The 22,292-nt window shown below is 39.9% G+C and overlaps 2 protein-coding genes across 3 annotated transcripts in view; both read left to right on the forward strand.

Moving 5' to 3' along the window:
* The first annotated feature begins 206 nt into the window (after positions 1-206).
* On the forward strand, positions 207-6,079 carry LOC139688398 (zinc finger FYVE domain-containing protein 21-like). The gene is made up of 7 exons (XM_071585952.1): positions 207-482; positions 601-651; positions 738-906; positions 1,041-1,125; positions 1,203-1,297; positions 3,589-3,728; positions 3,855-6,079. The coding sequence occupies exons 1-7, from the start codon at positions 363-365 to the stop codon at positions 3,882-3,884; spliced, it is 690 nt and encodes a 229-aa protein (XP_071442053.1). The 5' UTR covers positions 207-362; the 3' UTR covers positions 3,885-6,079.
* A 3,566-nt stretch (positions 6,080-9,645) lies between these two features.
* LOC139687856 (probable peptidoglycan muropeptide transporter SLC46) overlaps positions 9,646-22,292 on the forward strand; it is a 41,730-nt gene continuing 29,083 nt past the window's right edge. The window contains exons 1-2 of one of the 2 annotated variants that reach the window (XM_071585190.1): positions 9,646-9,818; positions 10,650-10,966. The gene's annotated coding sequence lies outside the window, so the exon portion shown is untranslated. Of the gene's footprint in view, positions 10,967-22,292 lie in introns of both variants that reach the window. The other variant, XM_071585189.1, reaches the window with a different exon arrangement.

The raw sequence follows: 22,292 nt of genomic DNA on the forward strand, positions 1-22,292 counted from the left end.
TCAGTAGGGGTATGAAAATAAATACCATTGGCATTTCCGAGTTGCCTTTCCTTTGACTCCATCAAAAACCATCTTTAAAGACTTTTGTTTCCGTGATTATTTTATTTACTCCATTTTTAAATTTATGGAACCAAAATGGCCGCCATATGCAACGGTCAGGAAAGTCCGGTACTGCTTTTTTTAAGCTCTTCAACCACTTCTTTGAGGGTGGACTAATTATGTTCGTAGGAAGGTCGTTGATATCGTGAAATGTTGTTGTTAACACAACGTTGCTAATTTGACATGCACGTAATTTTATAATACGGTTTCCTACGTGGCCGTAGGCTTCTCTCGATGTCTTCATGCGATATTAGCCAGTGGAAATGGACACAAGTACAAAAAAATTACTGCGCTCGAAATCAGGGCTTCGTATTGTTGTCGTTAACGAGAGATTTAAAAGCCCTTTTGTTCTCTCAGAACCTCAGTGGAGTCCTGATGGAGAGGTATTTATTTCAATCTAAAATCAAAGACCAAGTTAAAATATATCAAATTTCTGTCGCTGTTTAATATAAACGCCATCATTTCGAGTCTCAAATTGACTTTCCAAACAATTAATTGCAGAATGAAAGCTGCTTTCACTGTAAGGCAAAATTCGATTTCATAACCCGAAAGGTGACTAGAATGTTGAGTCAATAATCAATGAAGAATTATTTCTACTGGCGAATATATTTAATTTTAATATTTTATTACACTTATAGCATCACTGCCGTAGATGTGGACAAGTATATTGCAAGGCATGTTGCTACGTGAAAGAGGTTCTTCCAAGGATGTGCTTCGTTGACCCGGTGCGTTTATGCGTTGGTTGTGAGAATGTGACGAGGAAGGAAAAGTCTTTCTTTGATGTCCACTTGAAAACCCTGTTAAATGGTATGGAATTTTCAGTTTAAATCAATTAATTGTTAATTTGAGTTTTTTAAGATCCCAAAGTACCGAAGTCATAATTGATGTTCATTTTCGGGAGTATGGTTTTTTTGTGTGAAGGAAACTGCATTTGTTTTCAGGTGCCAGGTTTAAATTATCATTGCCAGGTTTACCCGATGGAGATGACAATGAATTCCTTACGTGCAGGCTTTCTAACGACCATCGGTAAGCAATTTGTTGAATTTAATCTGTCAAATAAATGTTTATGAAGTTTATAATATATAATTATATTTGTTTTATAGACATATTATATTTGACGGAGGTGCACCTATTTGTCCAGAACCTTTGCCTTTTGTTGAGATCAAATCAGTGAGCTTTGTCAGCAGCTCTGATGAAGGTAAATTTGCATGATTGAATAAGGGTATATCATGTAATTCTGATGTTTTCGTAAATTAGGTAGAATAAGGCCCTGCCCAGCACATTTAAACAAACATAAAAACTCGACACCATGGTAAATTTCCTAGTGTATACAGAAATATTAGACATTATAATATAAGCATGAATCATTGCACGTTTCCCTGATAAAAAATTGCCATTGATGCTGCCAATCATGCACTTAGCCCAATTGATACTGATAACGTTAGAGGACTGCTTAAAGCCATGCCAACATTCAGAACTACCTGAGGCCCATCAACAAATATCAGAGCCGGTAGCCTCAGTTGCGGCCATCAAAAATTAAGCTCTCATCACCCAAATCTTGAGTGGTTTCCAAATTTCAGGATAAGTCCAATTAATTCAATATAATGTGCCAAAATCCATTGCTGCTCTTTGAAAATTGGAAAGTCTGGGTAACTATAGCTAAGCTAGAATGTCAGCCATGGCGCCTAAAATTCAATGGGGGTTAGTATAATTGTGCTGTGCAAGTGATGGCTAATTTACTGGCTTCCCACATTAGGGGAGCGGGTTCGAATCCGGGCTGTGAATTTTTCATTTCGCCCCACCTTGGGTGCCAGTGGAGTGGTGTGCATTTTGTGTGCAAACCTCCCTCGGATGGGACGTTTAATTGTGGACTCCTTGGCACCTTTCATTTACAGTATAGCCTAATTAGACCCTAAACCCTAGAAATCAGGATATCTATCCACCCTTCCATAATTTGCTGAAAAATCCAACTTTCTCAGCTGTCAGTCACCTCTCCTAATAACTACTACTATTGGTTACTACAGTCCATGGCCTCCCGTTAAAAACGAATCCGGTGCCGCAATCAGAGATTGGCTGCCATTATTAAGGGCCAATTTCAAAATATCATCGTCGGCTCTAAAATAAAAGAGCCTTGCATTGAGAATTAGCCACCAATATCAGAGGCAGCTACAGGTTGCCACACGTCTAAGCAGATTGCCAAAAGTCACAGACGGTTTTAATGTTCCTGGGCCAACTGCCAAAAAAAGTTTTACGGAGTTTTGCCACAAATCAGAATAGTGCTGAAACAAAAACCAGCAAAATCTGACCGCAAAATAACAGGGAAAGTTGAGCAATCTGAAGGCCATGTGTTTAAAATCTATAACTGGGTACCACAACTCAATTCCAGCTCACAAATGTCAGGGCCAGTCGTTGTAATTCAGGGCCTGGTGACTCTATTTAGGGGCCATTTAAAAAAACAAAAGCAGTTATTGTCACTCGGTGGCCTGATGCACAAAATCATGGTCAATCGTGGTAAGGCATAACCCACTGATAAACAGTGAGCCAATTTGCTTTTATTAATTACAGGATGGTTATGAAAAAATCTAAACTGATATTTACACTCAAGTAAGGACCTGATTGCGCATTTTGGAACTTATTGGCAGAGGCCTGCTTCCTTATTTGTGGCCAACAGTAAAAGTGTTTCCTTCAATGGGAGCTTTCCTGAATTCTCACGCAGCAGTACTTATTTGTTTGAGGCAGTTGGCAACAGCTAACCACGTTTCCTGCCTGGCAATCAATCAATGAATGCTTCAACAATCCTGTAGTTTAGGAAGATTCATGTGGTGGGTGATTTAATGTTACCCACCACCACCATTAGTGGTAGTGATGTGGGGAATTCTTGCTTGATTTTTAAACTTGAGCTCTTATCTCTTCCGCACTTCCCTTTCTTTATTCATAACTTCATGCACCAGACACCCTCTTCCTGTTTCCATTGGGTTTTTCTTGATCATACTTCATGTTCTTCTCTTAAGCTCTGTTTTGATGGTGTGACTAATCAGTTTTGCTTCCTCCTTTAGAGAGATTTGTTCACAACCATGCGTTCACATTTCCCATCTGCTTTCTACAGTTTTTACTATGTAATTCATTATTCTAGTTTGTGCATTTGAAATGTCATTCCCGTGCTGCAGCTTATAGTAATTGGCTTGCAAATGCAGCAGGAGTTGTTGTTGTTGGCAGGGAGTCATCAGGGGAATAATTTCTAGGGTTATACTATATCCAAGGGTGTGACATAACCCTGGAGTATTAGGGTTTAGGTTTTTTTTGCCTCTTTCAATGTGGAAGTGTATGCGTTCTAGTATAGTCATGTGTAGAATAGCTATTGGTTAACCTCAAAATAAAAGAGCATTTTAATTTACATTAACCATTGATAAATTTATCAAACCAGCCAAATTCTGAATTGTTTTATATGTTTATTCTTTTTTTAAGGGTAAATGCGTTATTTCCTTGCAGATAAAAATGCTGAAAATTCTCTTGCCATACTTTATCGCAAACCTTGCCAGAGCGTTGATTCGCAAATACTCTTGTCTTGTATGCAATTATCGCTCAAAGAGCAACGGCTGTCACTGGCATGGATGTCTGCAATGCTAGAGGTAATTTTGCTAATGTCGGTTTTTATATTTATTTTTCATGTTACAGTGATTTTGTGTTGGAAATGTCACGGCAATATTAGTGTTATGCCTGCATACATTTGCATTAAATATGTTCATTCCGTCTAGGCATTCAAAATGGTGTACGAGTGCAGTTGATGGAATCATATTTGCAGCCTTAAGGAAGGCGATTTCATGCTTCAATATTTTACTCTGTACAAATGAAAGGGGCCATTCTTTGATAATACAAAATGTATATTACTGCTTCCTGTAGGTCTATATTACTGCCTTGATGGAAAGCTTATATATATAGGTATAGCTTGATGGAAAGTTCGCCGGTACGTTAGTAAGGTGGTAAATACTGAGCTGAAGTTGAGAAGATTTTAGAAGTGTAGCTTTGGAAAATTATTTTTCGGTAATGTTGAATTGACTGTTATTTGGGATAGTTTTATTCGTATGCTCCTCCTTCCAGAGCTCGCATGAACTCATTCTGGGGGAGCAATTTTATTATGCCTAAATAAAAGTTGTTACCAATATCAAGGAAATAGTTTGTAGATACTTAATTTTTTGACTATTGAAAAAAGTGAATATTTTTCAAACTCTTTTCTTCTTGTTACGGGTCTGAGTTAGAGCACAAAGTACAATGACCCTTTGTTCTGATATGGATTGACTTTTTGAAAGTTAAGCATTCAATGATGAGAGGGTAATCGAATTTGGAATTTAGGACATTGCAGCATAATGTGCCTTTAAATTCATGTTGCGTTTTCCAGAAGGGCAAGTGCCGGCACATACCAGAGTCACATGGCCTAATCCAATTTTGTGTTCAAAAATCTTTGTGACTTCATGACTATCCATATTTTTGAAAGTGACATATCAAGGAAGTGTTATGGACGTTGTCGAATGGCATTTTAGAGCCACTTTGTTCTTTTTGACCAATAAGTTGAAAATGGCATTTTACCATTGAAGTAGGTGGTCTATTCTCTACGGTTGACATTTGCATTGGTGCACTCGAACATGGAAAATTCTCTGTGCCTAGTAAGCAGAGGTGCACTAGTCTCTCCTGACTGTGTTCCCTTCTCTTCTGCCCAGTATCAATGTTTGCCAATTTGCTTGTACATTTTTGGTTATATGCTTTCTGGAAAAAAATTATCCCGGAAAAATCGTACCTAGAATTTCCGCCGTGTTGTATGTTGAATAGTGACAAAGTGTAGCGCCACGACTCGTGTTGGCATTGAAGTTACTGGCACCTATACTTGTTAGAATGCATACTTGCTGGATGTGAACCAGTTAACCTAATCCAAATTATTTTATCATATACTGTTCGACATAATGTTGACAACATTTCACAGCTTTCTTTTAGTGATTTATAGGTGTTACAGTTAAAATTTCAGTTTATATGATTTGGAAGCTTCCTTTTTTGCTCTGTCTTAGGAAAAACTCAGTTGTTGAGTGGTAGCATTGAGAATTTATTTATATTTTAATGACAAAATTGTTAAAAACTATCCTTAACCAACAAGTTGAACATGTATTGGAATGCAAGAATTTTGTAATCCCTAAAGTAAGAGTATGCATGTGTATTTAGAGATCATATTGATCATGAATCATTTTACTGTACAAGGTGCACACCAAGGCATATTTGGTGATGATCCTAAAAATGGAAAGTTCCTTGGTGGAAAACACTTAGGTGAACATGATCATATATACAGCTAGAGTCATTAAAAAAAAAACTACTATTTAAGTTGCTCCACATCTGTTCCTGGGTGGCAAATATGTGTTGTTAATTCTAACGGAAATTGGGTATGGACTGCATAGTAGATCAGATGAATGGTTGTTGGATACATCTGTCTCAAATCTGGAAAACCTGGTGGTCAATGCATTTTATACCATTGTACATTAGTGAAGACTGAAAATGAACTAAAAGTGAATGCACTCCGTGTTGTATTTTATAACTACATTGACTGCTTGTTGCCTTCAGAAGAAGTATAGTGTAAAATAGTAGGAATGAAAAAATATTTTTATTTCCTAACTTAAGTGCAATATATTTTATTAAGGATGTTATGGATGCAATTTTTACTAGCTTGTTTGAAAAAATGTCTTCCAAATTTGCAGTGCCTTACATTATATCTTGTGAAGTTCGATAATATTTCTTTCTGCTACCATCATCCTTAATTGATATAGCTAATACATGACATATCAAATGCATATTTTCATTTTTAATTTGTATATGTGCCGGCTATTTTTTTGGCTCTCTGTTTTTGGTGAAATACTAGCTTTGTGAAAGTCAGTCCTATTGATGTTTTAATGTTTTTAATATCTTTATGTATATTGCTGTTTATAAAGATGCGTTAAATCAGTCTCTTTTTCCATTTTTATTTTATCCCTTTTTCCCTTGTATGGTAATACTTTTAATCGGGACTTGTTTTTAAGGTTTCATAGGTGAACGTCTTATTCATATGGTGTGCTGTGTGAGTGAGATTATTGTTCTATCCGGGATCTTCAACGACCACACTGTTTAGTAAAGTTCATGTCTTTTAATTTGGCATATGGTTGAGCAGCATGATGGCCCAGCAAGAGAAAAATATGGAAATGTGTGATAAATTGTTTGTAATAAAAGTTTTGTGAGGGTGAATAAGTGGGCAAATCATGTCCATCCATGGATCTCAATAGCCTTTAAGTTGAAATTCTGTAGATATATCTTTGGGTTATGACTTCAATATGCTTAATGCAACCATTGGGTTGCTGATTGTGGGATGACCTTTGGGTGTCGAGGTATGCTGGTAATTAGGTGGAGTAAATACTAAATGAATAATCAGTTGTGGACAATATATCAGATTATACAAACTCCTGGTGAAAATCATGATTTGAAAAATTAAACTTCATGTAGCCAGTTGGTTTTAGTAGTAGTTTTGAGGGGAGGCGACCGACAGCTAAGGTCATTTGTGCCATAGGGGATTGACAGGAAAGGATGAAGGGTGGAGAGAAACCCGGCGTCGGCATTAGCCTACTCTTTACGAAAGGCGCCAAGGGGTCCGCAGTTTAACGTCCCATCCGACGGACGGCGCACTCACTCAAAGTGCCCTCCACAAAGCACCTCAAGTAGGGATCGAGATACCTCTGAAAAATATTCAACACCGGCGGGATTTGAACCCGCGCCCTCAGGGTGGGAAGCCAGTACGTTAGCCCCCGCACCATCTCGATCCCCCAGTTGGTTTTATCTTCATAGTGAGAACATATCACAAATTTGAGCATTCGTTTAACCAAAATACACTAGGGATGTAAATATCTCAGACCTTTTAGTTATTGATTCAGAAGTATTAAGTGGTGCGTTTAATTTTATGTTATTGCCTACAGCCTAGTGCGAGGTCTGTTAAAATGAAGTAATGAGAGTGATTTTTTTTTAGAACTTTTTCATTCAAAACCATTCAAAAATATTTTTAAACTTCAGGAAGAGAAAAAAGTCACCAGGACTCAAGTCAGACGAATAAGGAGAATGTTTTTTCTGGTTAAAAAATCATTTATTGAAATTGCTGTGTGAGGTTTTTGGAACCATTTTTGTGCAGGTTTTTCTCATCCCAGATTCATTGGTCAAAATCTGATGAACAGTGGTGTGAGTCAAATTCAAATCTTCCCCGATCATTCTGACTGTCGACCGATGACCTGACTGCAGAAGATCCAGGATTTTGTTGACATTTTCACCGGTTCTTGAAGATGAAGGCCTTTCGGTTTGTGGTCCATCTTCAATCGACTCTCTTCCTTCTGAAAATGCCTGAAACCTCAGAAACACTTGGGCTCCTGACAAAACACCATCTTTGTAGGCCTGCTGAAGTCTAGCAAGAGTTTCTGTTGCACTGTACCCAAGTCTGAAGCAAAACCTGATAGCACACCGTTGCTCGAAATTGAAGTCACTAATATTTAGAGCACAATAGAAAAAGCTGTTTAACAAAAAAAATCGCTAGGGACAACCAAATGACTTGAGCGAGTTCCAACTCGCACTGAAGGGGGATCACATGTTCCACTGCCACCCCTCCAAGCCCAGCGCCTCCAGTGTTGCCAGATCGAATGCTATGCTGCCAGTCTAATTGCTTAATTTGCAGACCCCGTATATGTATTTGATTTAATACTAGATTGCAATGCATTGTCATAAATTGGGAGGCTGACCCATGGGTAACTTATTCCAGGAGATTAATATCACCAAGCAGTCCCCAGAGAAGCCTTTCAAAATTCATGAGGAAATGTGGAAGTTTGTGTCAGTGTGAGCTACGAATGGAGCGGCTAGAAGAAAGTACCCCTAGATCGCAAATGCCATGGTAGACAGACACTGATTTCAGTGGTTGTTGGGATTTTATTTGACCAAGGGCAATGTTAGTGGAAATCTGTTCACTTAAAATTGCTAACATTCCAGAATAGAATTAGGTCCACATATGTTATTAGACACACCTAAGACAAAGTTTTTAATGTCTCTTTAAACTGAAGGTCAAAACTGTTTTATGACTGCTAGTTAAATTCAAAACCAACCATTGAACAGTTCAATGAGTGGTTGTTGATGGTGTTGCCACAGTTACAATGCTATCTCTCAATAATGACTGATCTTATTTTTTTATAAAATCAGATTTTTCTGTTATCTCTGCATAAAGTTAACATTCACATTGATGATCGGATTAATAGAGACATAAAATTGGGTCTTAGTATGCCATATTTAAAGTAATCTATTGGTTAACTAGTGCAAAAAAAGTCACTGGAATTTACTGGTGGAAACAAGAATGGTTTTATTGGTTTACAAAAAAGCTGAAAATACCCCTGTTTGACCGACCCAGTTAATTTTCCGAATAGGGTCTGTTTTATTCATTATCCATGTTATGCAACAATTTATCAGTGTACATCAGATGTCTTCCATTTAAAACAATTTAATGCTCCGAAATATCATGGAATTGCAAAGGTTTTGGTAAATTTGAAGACTATTTCTGGAACAATATTATAAATCTGAATGTGTGCTTAATGTAACTTAACAATATGGACAGGCCCTCATTTAAATGTATTTCCAGTGCCTGTTGTACTTAGTGTTTAGTTAAGGAAGCCATAATTGTTGGCTTTAATGGTAAAATCATCGAATAGTGACAATTCTTAGTGATGCATTTAGAGAGAGTTGGCGACCTTAATGTAAGCATTGCTAAAATTTAAGAAGTGCTTGCAGTAAATTTATATATTGGTGTCAATGTATGTGGTGGTGTGACGCACTACCAACTGTTAACAGGAAGATATTGGGCACTACCTAATTGGAATGGTGCCTTAAGGTATTTGAACGGAACACTAGCTGCATAATATTCAGGATACCGAGTTTATCTGGGAAATGATGAAACCGAAAGAAGGTAGCTTCCTAGCAATGAGGTAAGATGAAGATGAACATTTTCTTTGAGAAATCGTGTATACGAAGGCCAGTAATGCTGATTGTTTGCTGGTTCGCTCTGCAAAGGCCCTATATTCCAAAGAGGACTGATTCGGCCATCAGATATGTGTGGTTTCCATTGAAAGTAATCAATTTGCATAAATGTCGGCATTTCAAGAAAAACTACTCTCATTTAATAAATATAACTCATTAAAATTTTCATTGTGACATTGATAATGTCATGTTCCAAAATCTTATTAGAGGAGTTGTATTTTGGGGAGGTATTATAAGCAAGAAAATTATTTTGTGCAGCTTTAGGAGTAGTTTTATAATGGCAGAGAGTTTAGCGACCGAGCCACTAAAAATGGGGAAGTCACCGTAATATATTTTGAATTTCGCTCAAAATACTTACTGTAGCGCCATCTATTAGAAAATTCTATAATCATCGATTCTCAGTTGTTCTCTGGTTTCTTCGACGCATTTTAGTTCGCGATAGAATGCGTTTAGTCCGCTAATTATATGTCCTGATCAGTTGCTACTATATTATCTAGCATAATTTGCGATTAAAATTCGCAAGTCACTTTAAAAATATTCATATTTGACCAATGAATTATCAGCTGACATCTCGTTCCTTATAAATGAATTCTTACATGTTTAGGAATACGTTTTTACGGATTGCACAGGCAGGGCTTGCCAATCAGATGCTATAGGTTCGTAAACTCAAATGTCTTTAACTTGGCTGTGTTTTGATACTTGCTTAATTGTCACGTAAGAGTCGAAGTAATTATGAAATGACGTCGTTTTTTCGCAAATACATGAATATTCTATTGGCCGTCTGCCCGTTTGAGAGTTTACGTTAAGCTTCTTGTTACACATGGTTTCAATTGATTATAAGACGCACGCATGTCATGTTCGTATTTTATTTGAAAACTGCCCTGTCTTGCACTGATCCGGATGCATCTAGAATACCAAAGAAAGTATAACTCGAACCAGTGAATGAGCTTCGAAAATTGGCGCTACGTTCAAATTGAATTGTTTTTTAGATGAATTGTATTTTAGTGTAAGCTGACTAATATTGTTGCTATTCGCTGGATTGTATTATGTTCGTGATTGATTGATTCCGCGATGGCATTTTTTTCAACGGAAAAATAATATTTTTCGTGTGAAAGGAAAATGTAACTGAGCTTACTGATTTTCTTCGTTTTTTTCGTGTTGAAATAAAGATCTTGAATGATGACTCGTAGAAATAGCTTTGATACTCGAGGAAATTTTACTGCTTAACCTCTCAAAAATCTCGACCCTCAGCTTTCGGAATGTTTACATGTTTTTAATTTTACATTTATGAATATATACTCTTTATATATGATCTGGTAATGGGAAGATTTGGGTTGAATTTAACCAGCCTGAAGTACCTAGCGGAGGTCTACCCGTCAGGCGAGTGACCTTGTGGCAGTCACATGCTTTGATTACTCAGACGCTGGTTGAAAAAAATGCAGCGCTGGGATCGGAAACTCAGTCCTGTCTCCAATGCGGACTTGCAGGAGCGGCTGCTTTTGCTGGGGGCGTCTTCACCCCTTCTTCAGACCGGTGATTGTCTGCGGTAATGCCATGGCAAAGAGAAGGGATTGCTTCTAAGACGCGAGCCGCACTGTCGCTTGGTCAGTTCGGCGTCCTTTTCGACCGCGCGCCGCAGCAAGCCATTTATTTCATTTGAGTTTTGTTTTGCGCACCGTCCAAGAGCTACAACCATCCTCGGGGATCGAGCCCGGACCCTCGGCGAGGGAAGCCAATCCACCATCCTCCGCGCCATTCCGAATTCACCAAATCTCAAGCAATTCCCGTGGAATATCGAAAGCAGGTAAGAAGCATTCTGTTAAATTTGACAGGATAGGAATAGTGATCGTATCTAGTTTATTTTTTTTGGATTGGCACAATGATGGCGGTAATATAATGGGAAATATGATATGGGTGGTTTACAAAGATGTGTCCCGTTATCTTTAAGAAGCTACAAAAAAAATAAGTTTACTTTCAAATTCTTGGAATCCGAAGGCCGAACTAGGTCTCTCTCCAATCCCACTTCCTCCCCATCCCCTCTTCCCCCCCCCCCCCCCTCGTACTGTTTCTATCCGTCCTATTCCTTGTGCACTACGAGATTGAGCTATAATCGAAGAACTCGCAGCCTCGTAATCAGCTGAGCTCGTTTCGAGGTATGGGAGACATCTGCCACGAGGGATGATGAATGCAGTTTAGCGGCGAATCAATTTTAGTTTAAATCAAATCCTAAGCGGTGACACATCAACTAATTTCAATCCTATCGCGGTCGCAATGCCCAAACATTGGAAGCGAGGCGGCCTGGATGACAATTCGGTCGGGATTAGATTGCTGGAGAAAAGACCCCAAAACTATGAAGGTAATCGCAATCATTCATCGTAAAATTATTTTTAAAACTTTCATTTCAATTGTATAAGGAGGGGTTTTTTTTAGTGCTCAAGGTTTGAAAATGACTGGAAACTTCTTCTCTGATACGGTATCTAGGGTAATTCGGGTGATGCATCTATCTTTAACCTTCAAAACACTGCAGTTATTCATGTATAATATTCAAATTCAGGCATCTGAATGAAGGAGAGGGGTCTATCCGCACTTGTCATTGAAGCGAAAATTATTTTATTTTGCGAATGACGCAGTCCTAAAATGTAAACCCCCGATATGATACATGCATGCTCCTGATTACATGGAGCTGCGTCTGACATATTGGGTCACGACCTAAGTCCTCATTAGGCTTGAATAAGCTATCCAGGGCGGCTGGACGGTCAGTTTTCAAGATGCAGACCAGAGGCAGAAATAATGTTAAAATTCAGCAGCGGATCCTCTTTTGCGAGTACCGAATAAGAGGGACTGTGTGAAGAGTTTCTTGTGCGATTCGCCTGAGACATTCGGCTCATTCCGCGCTTTCGTGCGACTATACTTAAAAATCAATCCTCTGATAGTTGAAACTTTTTCAATGAGATTAATAGTTTTTATTTTCACATATATGGAATAACATTTATGATAATGGTAATGGAAAGTAAACACATCCTTCGAATGACCGATGCAATGGATAACTTTGGTCGGCGTCATTGTGAACTTCGCCAAGATGTTGAATTAGAAAATGGGTTAGCGTGTAATTATTCTAAATGTAAATATTCCACATCATTTCCAATTCTTTATATCACTTATTGACTGCTTTTGTTTTTTTTTTATTTAAACCCCTGCGACAATTTTACGTGATTCTACTTTCAATAACTTGCCGGAAATCTCAATTTTTTTGGACTGGGAAATAGCGTATTCATCCACGATATCACGCACGAAGTTAGTTCCGTGTGTGACGTGTCACGCATCCCTTCGGATCGACAGGTGACACAGTTATTTATTTGCGAATTTCCGTGGAGTCTTTTTAAAATAAAAAAACGACTTGCGTTTCGTTATCAATAAATGAGAGTAGTGTTAGGGACACGGTAGAGAATGAACCGCGAGCTGTTTCCTCGATGACGGCATGATTTCCTGTGTAGGCCAGCATTGTTGCTGCTAGAAGTAGGAATATATTTCGGTGATTCGTATATTTTTCTTCGAATTGACTACATCCTATTGGCAAAATTCGACAAAGTCGACATTCGCAAGCTGGAATTCTTACTGGAGTAGTTGTGAATGTCAAATTTCGATTTGAATTGTTGTTTCGCTAAGCTAAGCTTATGTAATTGCATCATATGACGGCAATATCGAAAGCGCTTGAAGAGTTAATACATTCTTCAATGCGCTCAACTTAAATTTAAAAAATGTTCTTGTCTATCATTTTAAGATTGCCTACTGATTGAATTCATGAAGGAACGTTCTCACAAATCCTTGTTTAAATTTGTTTTACTTTCACCACTCGGAATTAATAGACATTTTCCTTCCCGATGTCTTACTCTTAAGTCAGCTAGCTTTCAAGAAGTCTTGGATCGATAAAGTGTACGGATTTTAATTCATATTAAACACAGCATCTGGTGAGGTTTCTGTTGATGACAGTTATTGACAGACCTTGCCTATAGCACATCCAGCTACTTCGTTTTTCTCCCCGCGACCGGCCCACACCGAAAGTCTTCTTACCTCCTGACCTTGGCGGGCAAGTTCCCCACGTCGTATCGCCTGCACGAAGCTCCTCAATCTCTTCAATTGTCGTTTCCCAAAATCCACTCCTTTCGGACATTCCGCTCAGAGATTTTTGAGTGTTAAGTTCTTCGATTCGTCCAGAGTGCGCGATGGATTCTCCGATTTTCCATCTGTGGGTAAGAGGTTGCCTGTAAATGTTGCAGTGCCCTCTTCCCTTCCTCGTTCCCGATGGCCGCCCGTGGCCTTCATCCCCTTCGACTCCTCCCCCGACCTGCCCTGCGCCTTTCCGCTCCAAGGGCCGTTCACTCGGGTGCTCTCTACCCTGGCACCGAGTTCTCTGGTGCTCGGGATAACCCAGCCGCCATTTGTCTGCGAGTGAGTACATTATTTCGTTTGATGTCGACTTGTCCCCATTGTTGTCGTCAAATTACGTTCGGGCCGACGACAGCGCGCAAAATCGCAAGTTGTTTGTTCTCGTTCGAAAATCAGTGCACAGCGATTAAGATACCTTTCGTTCGCCGAGTGACATTTAAGGTCTCCGTTGCTGGCAGATGGTGCATCTCAAATGGGCTCTTGCATCGAAGAGGGGTGGGATCATTGATCGTTTGTCGCGCGTCATGGGCGTAGCGGATCATGGACCGATTTTTATCTGCAGCATAATTTTTCCGACCGTGACTCTTGCCACCCATTGCACCAGGGGTCGCGTCATCCTTGAGTCGAAGTAGCTGGAAATGCGAAGAAAAGTATTGAACTATTTGTTGCCCATCACGTGAATGACGATAAAACGCATGCCTTTGGAAGATCCGTGATCACGCCGCTCCAGAAGCCTGAAGTTGAAGCCGAAGGACAAAGGACGCTACTTAAACTCAGTGATAATCTTACAGGTTTCATAATTAACGCCCGGATTCTTCCACTTCAATCTGCGTCTTTGTCTTCTTCTGCGTGGGTGGTTCAATAAGTCCTTAGGAAAAAATAGAAAAACAAATAATTTTGGGTATTTTTTAAATTTTCTACAGAATCTCCCTTTAACTAGATACACTTGATCAGCATTTCTCCAACTTTTTTAAGACGTCAAAAAAGTAGGATTCTTGAAGGTCCTCAAAATAGGCATCTGTGTTGGCAATGTCCTTGTTTTTAAAGTTTTTCAAGAATGGTAATAAAGTCACTTGGGGTCAAATCTTGTGAATACAATGTTTTCTATAATAATTCGAACTTTAATGTCAGAATTTTCTCCGCCGAAACTGCGCAGGTGTGCACCCGTGCATTGGCTTGATGGAAGGGAATTTTGTTTTGCTAAATGAGAAAGTTTTTCTTGATTTCTTCGCTCAACTGGTGAATGACGACGCACAATAGGTTTTTGCGTTTGTCCTTTTTGCAAGTAATCGATGCCGATGATTCCGCGTGAATCCCAAAAACCCGCATCCAATCCCCTAGTCGGTAGATTTCACCGCCTTCGCCTTATTCGCAGCCGGATCGCTTTTAGAGGCCCACTGTTTCGACTGTTGCTCTGTCCCTGGAGTTTAGTAATGCACATATCCATGTTTGGTCCACAGCTATATATCGACAATGAAGCTAGTCTGGACTGCGATTGAAAAGCGCCGAACCAGCCTCCGAATCGACCACAGGTTTGCATTTATTCTCCACTGAGAGCATCCATCTTGCTGACATTTTTTCGCGCCCAAATTTTTGTGTAAAATTGAAAATACTGCACCTAGGAAGGTGCCTGTGGCCTCAACTATTTTGCGAGTTTTGATTCGCCGATCACTTCAAACCATATCGTAGATTTTTCCAATCTTTCGAAGGAAGTCACTTCCACTGGACGTCCCGAAAGATGTTATAATACTTGTGGATATACGGTTTTCTATGTTTAAACTCATTAGCCCAATTGTAAACACGGGAGCAGATGTGGAAAAAGCTTCGTCCAACTCGGCTTTAATTTCTTTCGGTGTCAAGTCTTTTAAAGCGAAGGATCACTGTACTACTCTCATTTTTTTCATTTTTCTAACTAAACAAAAGATTGTTGCTTTAATTGACTATAATAATGAAACAACGTTATGAATATAACTCATGGATATTCTGAGGACTGATTGGAGGACCCACGTACTGCGTGGCGGTTTAAATGGACCGCTGAGCTCATTCTCTTCAGAAAATGTGAGCGAAACTGCAATCTGAATCTGACTTAGGGAGAGAGGAGATATTAACTCGGCCAGGCGATTAACCTCTCGCCTGCTAAGAGAGGCGCAGCATCTGACGTGACTCAGTGATGGGCGACTCGCTCAGATGACGGACTCCACCAAAAAAAGGTCAAAGCGGTGGGCTAAATTACTTTGGAATTCTGCATTTCTCGGCAACCAAAGACCCCCGGCGATGATGCTTCTGTGCCTACCGCAGTAAATCGATCCCAAATAATTGTCGTCGAAAGATTCACCCTTAAACCGCCAAGGGAAGCAAGAGAAGACTCAAATCGTTCGAGGACCATTCGTAATGTGATTTGAAGTTCCACATTTCTCTGATCAATCATTTGTCATCGGCTTTTATTCATGGATACTCGAAAAGATTCGAATAATTTCCGTTTGATTCATTTACGCTGGACGCTTTTCAGGGTTCTTTTCATTTCGTATGTGACTTGATGACATGGATAATATATTCGCCAACATTCGAGTTAAATCTCTCATAACACTTGGATAGCAAATTATTGCCATGGACCGCGGAGTTCATCCTTTTCCGTGACCATTTGTTTTGAGAACCTTGACCTCCTTGTGAGGACTTATCGCACTCACAGTGATTAAAGGGGCAATGCGTTTTCGATATGGAGACTCTGTCGCAGGCTTAGAGAACTGATATTGTCCATTGTTCAATGCTTATGCTATCCAGACACAGCGGTCCGGGGTCGAGTATTTTTTAAATCGACTTCCCTAAAGTTAAGCTTACCTCCTGTTCGCTTACGTTCACGTATATTCCCATTTCCATTCAGTTAAGTTACGTGCTGTGAATATGCTCTGCATGATCTCGGGCATATTTTCAGAACGTTAACTTTGCTGACTGAGATAGGCCGTGTTAAAATGCGTATATATTATTGCGTGAGCTTTCTCGCAAAAGCCTGCTCAAATCTATCTAATCGCTGTCGCCTCACGAGAGAATCAAGTGATCATGCCATTTGGTGAAACTTATAGATGTGTATTCCTTTCCTTCTAAGGAGCCAAAACATGAAAGTATGCGAAATATGTATCGCTCTTTCCTAGTCAATCGTTGAGAATTTTCGATCGATCGTATTTCTTCTGTTTTGAGAAGCACCGAGTAACGAGTCTGGGTATTCAGTGGGATCAAATTATGTATTTTCGAATTAAAATGAATGAAATCCACATTGAAATGCTTATTAAATCACACATTTTATAAAACTGTAAACGTTTTGGTTTTCAGCTCTGAAATCCATCGTCACCAAGTTATTCCATGCACCCAAGGTTGAATGAAGCGTTACGTGGTCTCGTGATATATCCAGGTATGCGTCAGAAGCATGTGAGTCTCGATTCCGTTAGCTAGCCTACGTGTAATACGCTCGTTTGCGTAATTTGTCGAAGAAAGTTCTATTTCGCAAGTGCTCAGTGATTTTAATTAGGGTTTTCATAATAATATTTAAAGTAATTTTCACGTTTTCAATCCCCGTTCGGAGAAACTGAATAGCGGATTGTTTTCATCGCATATAACTCTCTTGGATCAGCGGTAAGGAATAATGCAGTTTGTTCATTTCGTTTGTCGAATCACAGTATCTTCCTGAATTTTCACTTTGCATAAGTATAGACGTAGTTTAACGAAAGAAGTAGACAAAGGGTGGTTTTAAGATGCGTCTCGAGCTCAATTAGATTCGTTTTCGCTCCAGTAAAAATTACCCATTTCCGTCATAGTGTTTCTCCCGGGAGTTGTCGCGAATAGTGCGCGGGAAAAACGAATATTTATCCGTTAGTCAGTCTATCTCTTTGATTTTTGCTTACGGTTATATGTTCTGCATATGTATTTGGGGGCTGAGTTATATCTTCTATGCATCGAAGATGTCGGATGCAAAACCACACGATTGGTACCTTTGCTATCGGTTTAATCTATCCCTCAGTCTTCGAACATCTCAAGGCTCCCATCCTAGATCTAGCTAACCGAAGCCGGTGGACTACTGCTAATGATAATTGTAAAATTCGCGCACGGACACTAATTTCAAAATTTGAGACGAATCGTCACTCCCTTCGTCTTGGATTGCTGCGTTTCCATTTTAAGTGCGAAATATTTCAACGGCACTAATTCCTTACAACAATTAAAAAAAAAACAATTGAAATGGGACTCAAAATTTTATATCAAGATTAGACCTTGACTCTTAAGGGTTTCGGAAAATATAAATGTTTAATCGCAAACCATTTATTTTTTTTCGTGTGTGTAGCATATGGGTGGGGTCTGAGTTGGCCATGAAAGGTGTATGGAATGGATGGACCGGTAATAAATAAGTATGGAAAAATTATTCTTCGCTGGTTTGATCTTACCATAGCACAATTCTTTCATACTCGTGAATTGTCTGCGCATCGTATCCAAATTCCTTTTCTTTGCCCACTCATTCTTCACGCAACGCTCCCACTTTTGCCTCATCTAGTACCTCGTGCCGAATGAATTCAGTCGACATTTATGCTTGTCGCTTACAATACCAACCAACAATAAACCAATATAAATAACAACCAACAATTGCCACTTCCGCTACAGTTCAGCAATGTGGAGAAGAGTGCAGGTAAGGGCTATAGCGAGATAAGATGGTAATAATCTGCACTCGTCTGGATTCTTATTTGGGATTGGGCACTCGAAAGTTAATATTTAGAAACCCCTTCAGCCAAAATTTTAGATCCCTGGGTGGCCCCAGGGGCCTCCTATCGCAAAAAAATGTGTTTTTTTCGAAAAAAAATTTCCTGAGCGATCCTGTGCTTGAAAAATCTGAAGAAATTCATGAACATAAATTATTATGTTCAAAAACATTCTGATTTTTTTTTCAGATTTTATTGATTAAAATTGAGCTCAGGAAAAATGTTTGAATTTTTCAAAGAATTTTTAGATTATGTAGGCAAGTTTTTGCAAACTTCTAAATACTAATTTTAATGAATTTTTTCCGTTCTTTTAAATGGCATGGTTAGATTTGCCATTTTATCCCCGGAAGATCCTCAAAATTCGAAAAAAACCCATTTTTTTGGTGTTTTCCCCCGTGTTTTAAGCGCATAAACTCAACTACATGTCAATAAATAACGATTTTTATATATTTATGTTAGTTCACAACTTTGGCTGAAGGGGTTTCTAAATATTAACTTTCGAGTGCCCAATCCCAAATAAGAATCCAGACGAGTGCAGATTATTACCATCTTATCTCGCTATAGCCTTTTCAAACGACATAAAAGACTGCCGCACGAAATGAACGACAAAAATATAAACATAAATTGAAATTTGTTATATTTTGGAGCGTTTTAAGTACATTGGATCATTTCACCGTATTCATCAATTCATCGAAATCCCTCCAAAAAATTATAGTTCCATTTGGAAAAATTTAGAGTTGCTTTTTAATAAAAATGAACGTGTTAAGGAAGACTGTTCTCTCATTCTGTGCTTTATTTTTGGCTCTGATGTTCGCCGTGTTCCCTGTTTGGCAGATAACATTCTCATAAAACTAGCGTCGGAAACTTTTAAATCCAAATCCTTTCCAAAAACCATCGCTTCTGATGAGTGTTGTTGAGCGGCCGTCTTAATGTGTAACGTTTGATTGTCTTACGTTTGAACGCCTTTTCTGGTGCGTTCGCGCTGTGTAGGACAAGATTCAATTCCAAAAAATACATGGAATAGCAAATGTTTCGAGTTTGGCTCGCTTGTCATTCAAACGCATAACTCCTCAAGGTTACGGCGTGCGAGGCTACACTGTTTGGGAGGTTGTCCCGGAGAATTGACACCCAAAGTGGAAGTCGGTGGAGCGTAAGCAGGGATGCCAGATTTCAAAATACGTTTTGCTGGATAAAAAACCGGATAAAGCGATAGGCGGGGAGAGGGCCTTATTAGCGCGGTATGTAGCTTTGGTTTTGTGTTTCCACGCCGTGGGACAGGGTTCGACTCCCGTTGGTGCCGTATTCAAATGCTTTATAATCCCTTCGTGACCCGAATGAAATGTGATAAGAAGCATGATGATGGATTTTATCAGTGATAGTTCGCCATCATTCCAAGAGGCCTACATCGAAAAGTGCAAACTTAAGAGTCATTTTTCTCTTTCGTCTTTCTTAGCAGTCTGCACTGATGCAGAAAAACGCTGGGAAGTGGCGGAACAAAACGTAAAGAAGTGCACAGTATACGAGATCTGTCCAATAAATGCGCGAACTGAGGCCATGCAATTCTTTATTTCGCAAAATCTAGTCTACATCGATTTTGTCCCCTGTTCAAAGTACTCTCCATTCGTTGCTATACCTTCTCATTCCATCTTCTTTTCAACCGTTTAAAGCCCCCTTGTTGAAGTCCTTTTGACAGTTGGGCTTTTTAGTTTTCTCGTCGTTTCTTGCTTTATTGTGTCTTCCACATCTTCCCAGTGAAATTGTTCTTAATCACGTTGTTGGGAACAGGAAAAAGTCGCGTGGGGGCGAGATCTGGCGAATAAGGAGGATGGTGATTGAATTTTTTGCCAGAAACTGGCGAACAATCAATACTGAATGTGCAGGTGCATTGTCATGGTGTGAAGGATCCATCCATCATATTTGGTTGAAATAGTGTGTCATGTTGATTTTCATAGATGCAGTTCATCAGCTATCATTCGGACAGTTATTCGACGATCGGTAAGGACAAGGGAGCGCACACGATCAATGTTGTCGTCATCACAGGTGGTCGAAGGTCGTCACGGCCTTGTATCATCCGAGGCGTCTTGTCGGCCATCTTTAAAATGCTTAATCCACTTGAATACACGGATGTTTTCTTCAGAGCATTATCACTGGCATTTCTCCTGGGTCGATCAGGCGCAAGAAAGATTTTTAAGGCGATTCGGGGAAGAGAATTTCCTGACGAGGGAAGAGAGGGAACGTAGAATATTTCGCGAACTCTCGGGTCGTTTCTCGCATCGAGAGAAGAATTTTAATCCCAGTGTACATATTTGAGGAAACTTTTCTTTCTTTCTCATTCTAAAATACACGCCCTTTGTTACGTGAACGGCGTCTTACATAAAATCAGATTTGAGCAAGTTAGCAAGCGGTTACCGATTCAGTGGTCGTGGGGTCATTGCTTCCATTGCCTTCCCTTACAATTCCAATCTTGGAAATGTCTGTCTGGGACGGCATGGGGTCAAGAAGAATGAGAGTTCAGGAGATAAGGATCCCAGTTGGCTTCACCACTTTTGCTCGCATTTTTTCGCCTGGCAAACGGCATTTTTGCTGAAGATAATGAATGCTTGCGGTGGCGTGGCTGACTACACGCCAATGCAGCTATAGTTATGCTACGTATCCATGGCGATGTTGTTTTCATGGCATAAATACAGCATATTCGTTTAAGGTATTAATTTGATATCATATTCGTTTAATATAATGTAATATTCATTTTACATCTTAAACGTTATGTTTTAGCCGCCGAATGCAAGTGGCTGTGTCGTCATCCTAAAAAAATAATAGTTCATTTAGATGATAGTTAACAGTTAAAAGGCATATTGCCTCTGAAACCGACGTGGATGCGAAAAAAATTAACAAAATGAGTTTCCATTTTACGTTGGGTGGTATATAGCGCGCCTTTTCCCACCGTGGGGTCTCAAGTATGCTTGCATCCGAGAGAGGGCAGGATTTTTCCGTAATGTTCTCATCACGTGCATGTAACGTGCCATGGAATTCTTTTAGCCTCGGCGCCGTTTTTCGACGCTCGAAAATGAATGCTGTATATATGAAGATGAGAAATCATTCCGCTGTAAGAGAACTTAACAGGTGAGAGAGATGAACGCGTCTAGCGGTGGAATTTACCTCACAGAGACACTGAAACTTACGACCGTTCGAGATAAGAGAATGTGGGACAGTGGTGAAGAATGGGAATCGTAAAATGGACCTTGAAGGAGTTCTAGTCATAGCAGGGGAAAGGGTAATAATTGTTGGGAGAAATTTAAATTGACAGAAGGCAAGAAAAGTGTTTCCAGGCAACACAGGTTGGGGGGGGAGTTAATACCCCCGGTTGAATGATCTAAGTGTAGCGGAAACCGATAGAGGGAGTTGGAATATTCTTGAGAAGTAAGGCGTCGTTTCTGAGACAGATTTTCGTGCCGATTGAGCATCGTCACCTCCGTGATCATTCCATGCGATGGGCCAGAATGATAAAGGCTTCACGTCACACTAGGGGCGAGATATGAACCCGCGGCCCTTGGGTTTTTTTCAGGGAGGCGCCCGACTGCGAACTGCGGTGCGCAAGGCAGTGTTTTGTCGCGCTGCGGAGTTGGTTAGGGACGATAAGCCTTCGTGATAAATGGCTCCTCTGCGTTATTTTCGCGCGTGGTGTCAAACTTATTTGGCCACCTCTATTTGCAAGGGCAATGGACTCCCCTCCGTGTGAGAGACTCCACTGGGTGACTGCCTCCCATCTCAGTGTCTTTTCCCTCCTCCTCCCCTTTAGGTCCTAACCTCATCTTAATTCCCCAACCCTCTCATAAACATCTGTTGTTTCATGGGATTGAGGCGTTTTTCCCTCATCTAAAGTGTTTCTGATTTGACAGAATCACTCAAATTGTCGTTCCGCTGTGGTCAGATGCCTCTGCAGCCACCTAACTGAAGAACAGACGTGCGTGATGCCCTTTCCCCTGACCCACTTTGTCCTTTCTGGCATGGGTGACCCTACCAAGATCAATGTCCCCGGGAGCTCAGCTCTAGGGATCATTGGGAACCGAGTCATCATCATAAGTATTTCAATCCTAAGATTGGTTCACTGCAGCCCTCCAATTCATCCATATTTAGTGTTAATTCCCTAATCCTCTTATATATCTTCCCTGTTTTACGTCCTTCCTAATTTGCCCTATGTACTTGTCTCTTGGCCTTTCTTGCGGG

This window comes from Hetaerina americana, unplaced genomic scaffold (genome assembly GCF_022747635.1).
Source record: "Hetaerina americana unplaced genomic scaffold, ioHetAmer1.1.p SCAF_2, whole genome shotgun sequence".
Classification (NCBI taxonomy): domain Eukaryota; kingdom Metazoa; phylum Arthropoda; class Insecta; order Odonata; family Calopterygidae; genus Hetaerina; species Hetaerina americana.

Bases quoted from the DNA above. Each gene is read 5' to 3' on its own strand.
- LOC139688398 (XM_071585952.1), top strand. From the start codon at position 363: ATGGACACAAGTACAAAAAAATTACTGCGCTCGAAATCAGGGCTTCGT. The intron at 907-1,040 runs GTATGGAATTTT...ATTTGTTTTCAG, and splicing joins CTTGAAAACCCTGTTAAATG to GTGCCAGGTTTAAATTATCA. The intron at 1,298-3,588 runs GTAAATTTGCAT...ATTTCCTTGCAG, and splicing joins TGTCAGCAGCTCTGATGAAG to ATAAAAATGCTGAAAATTCT.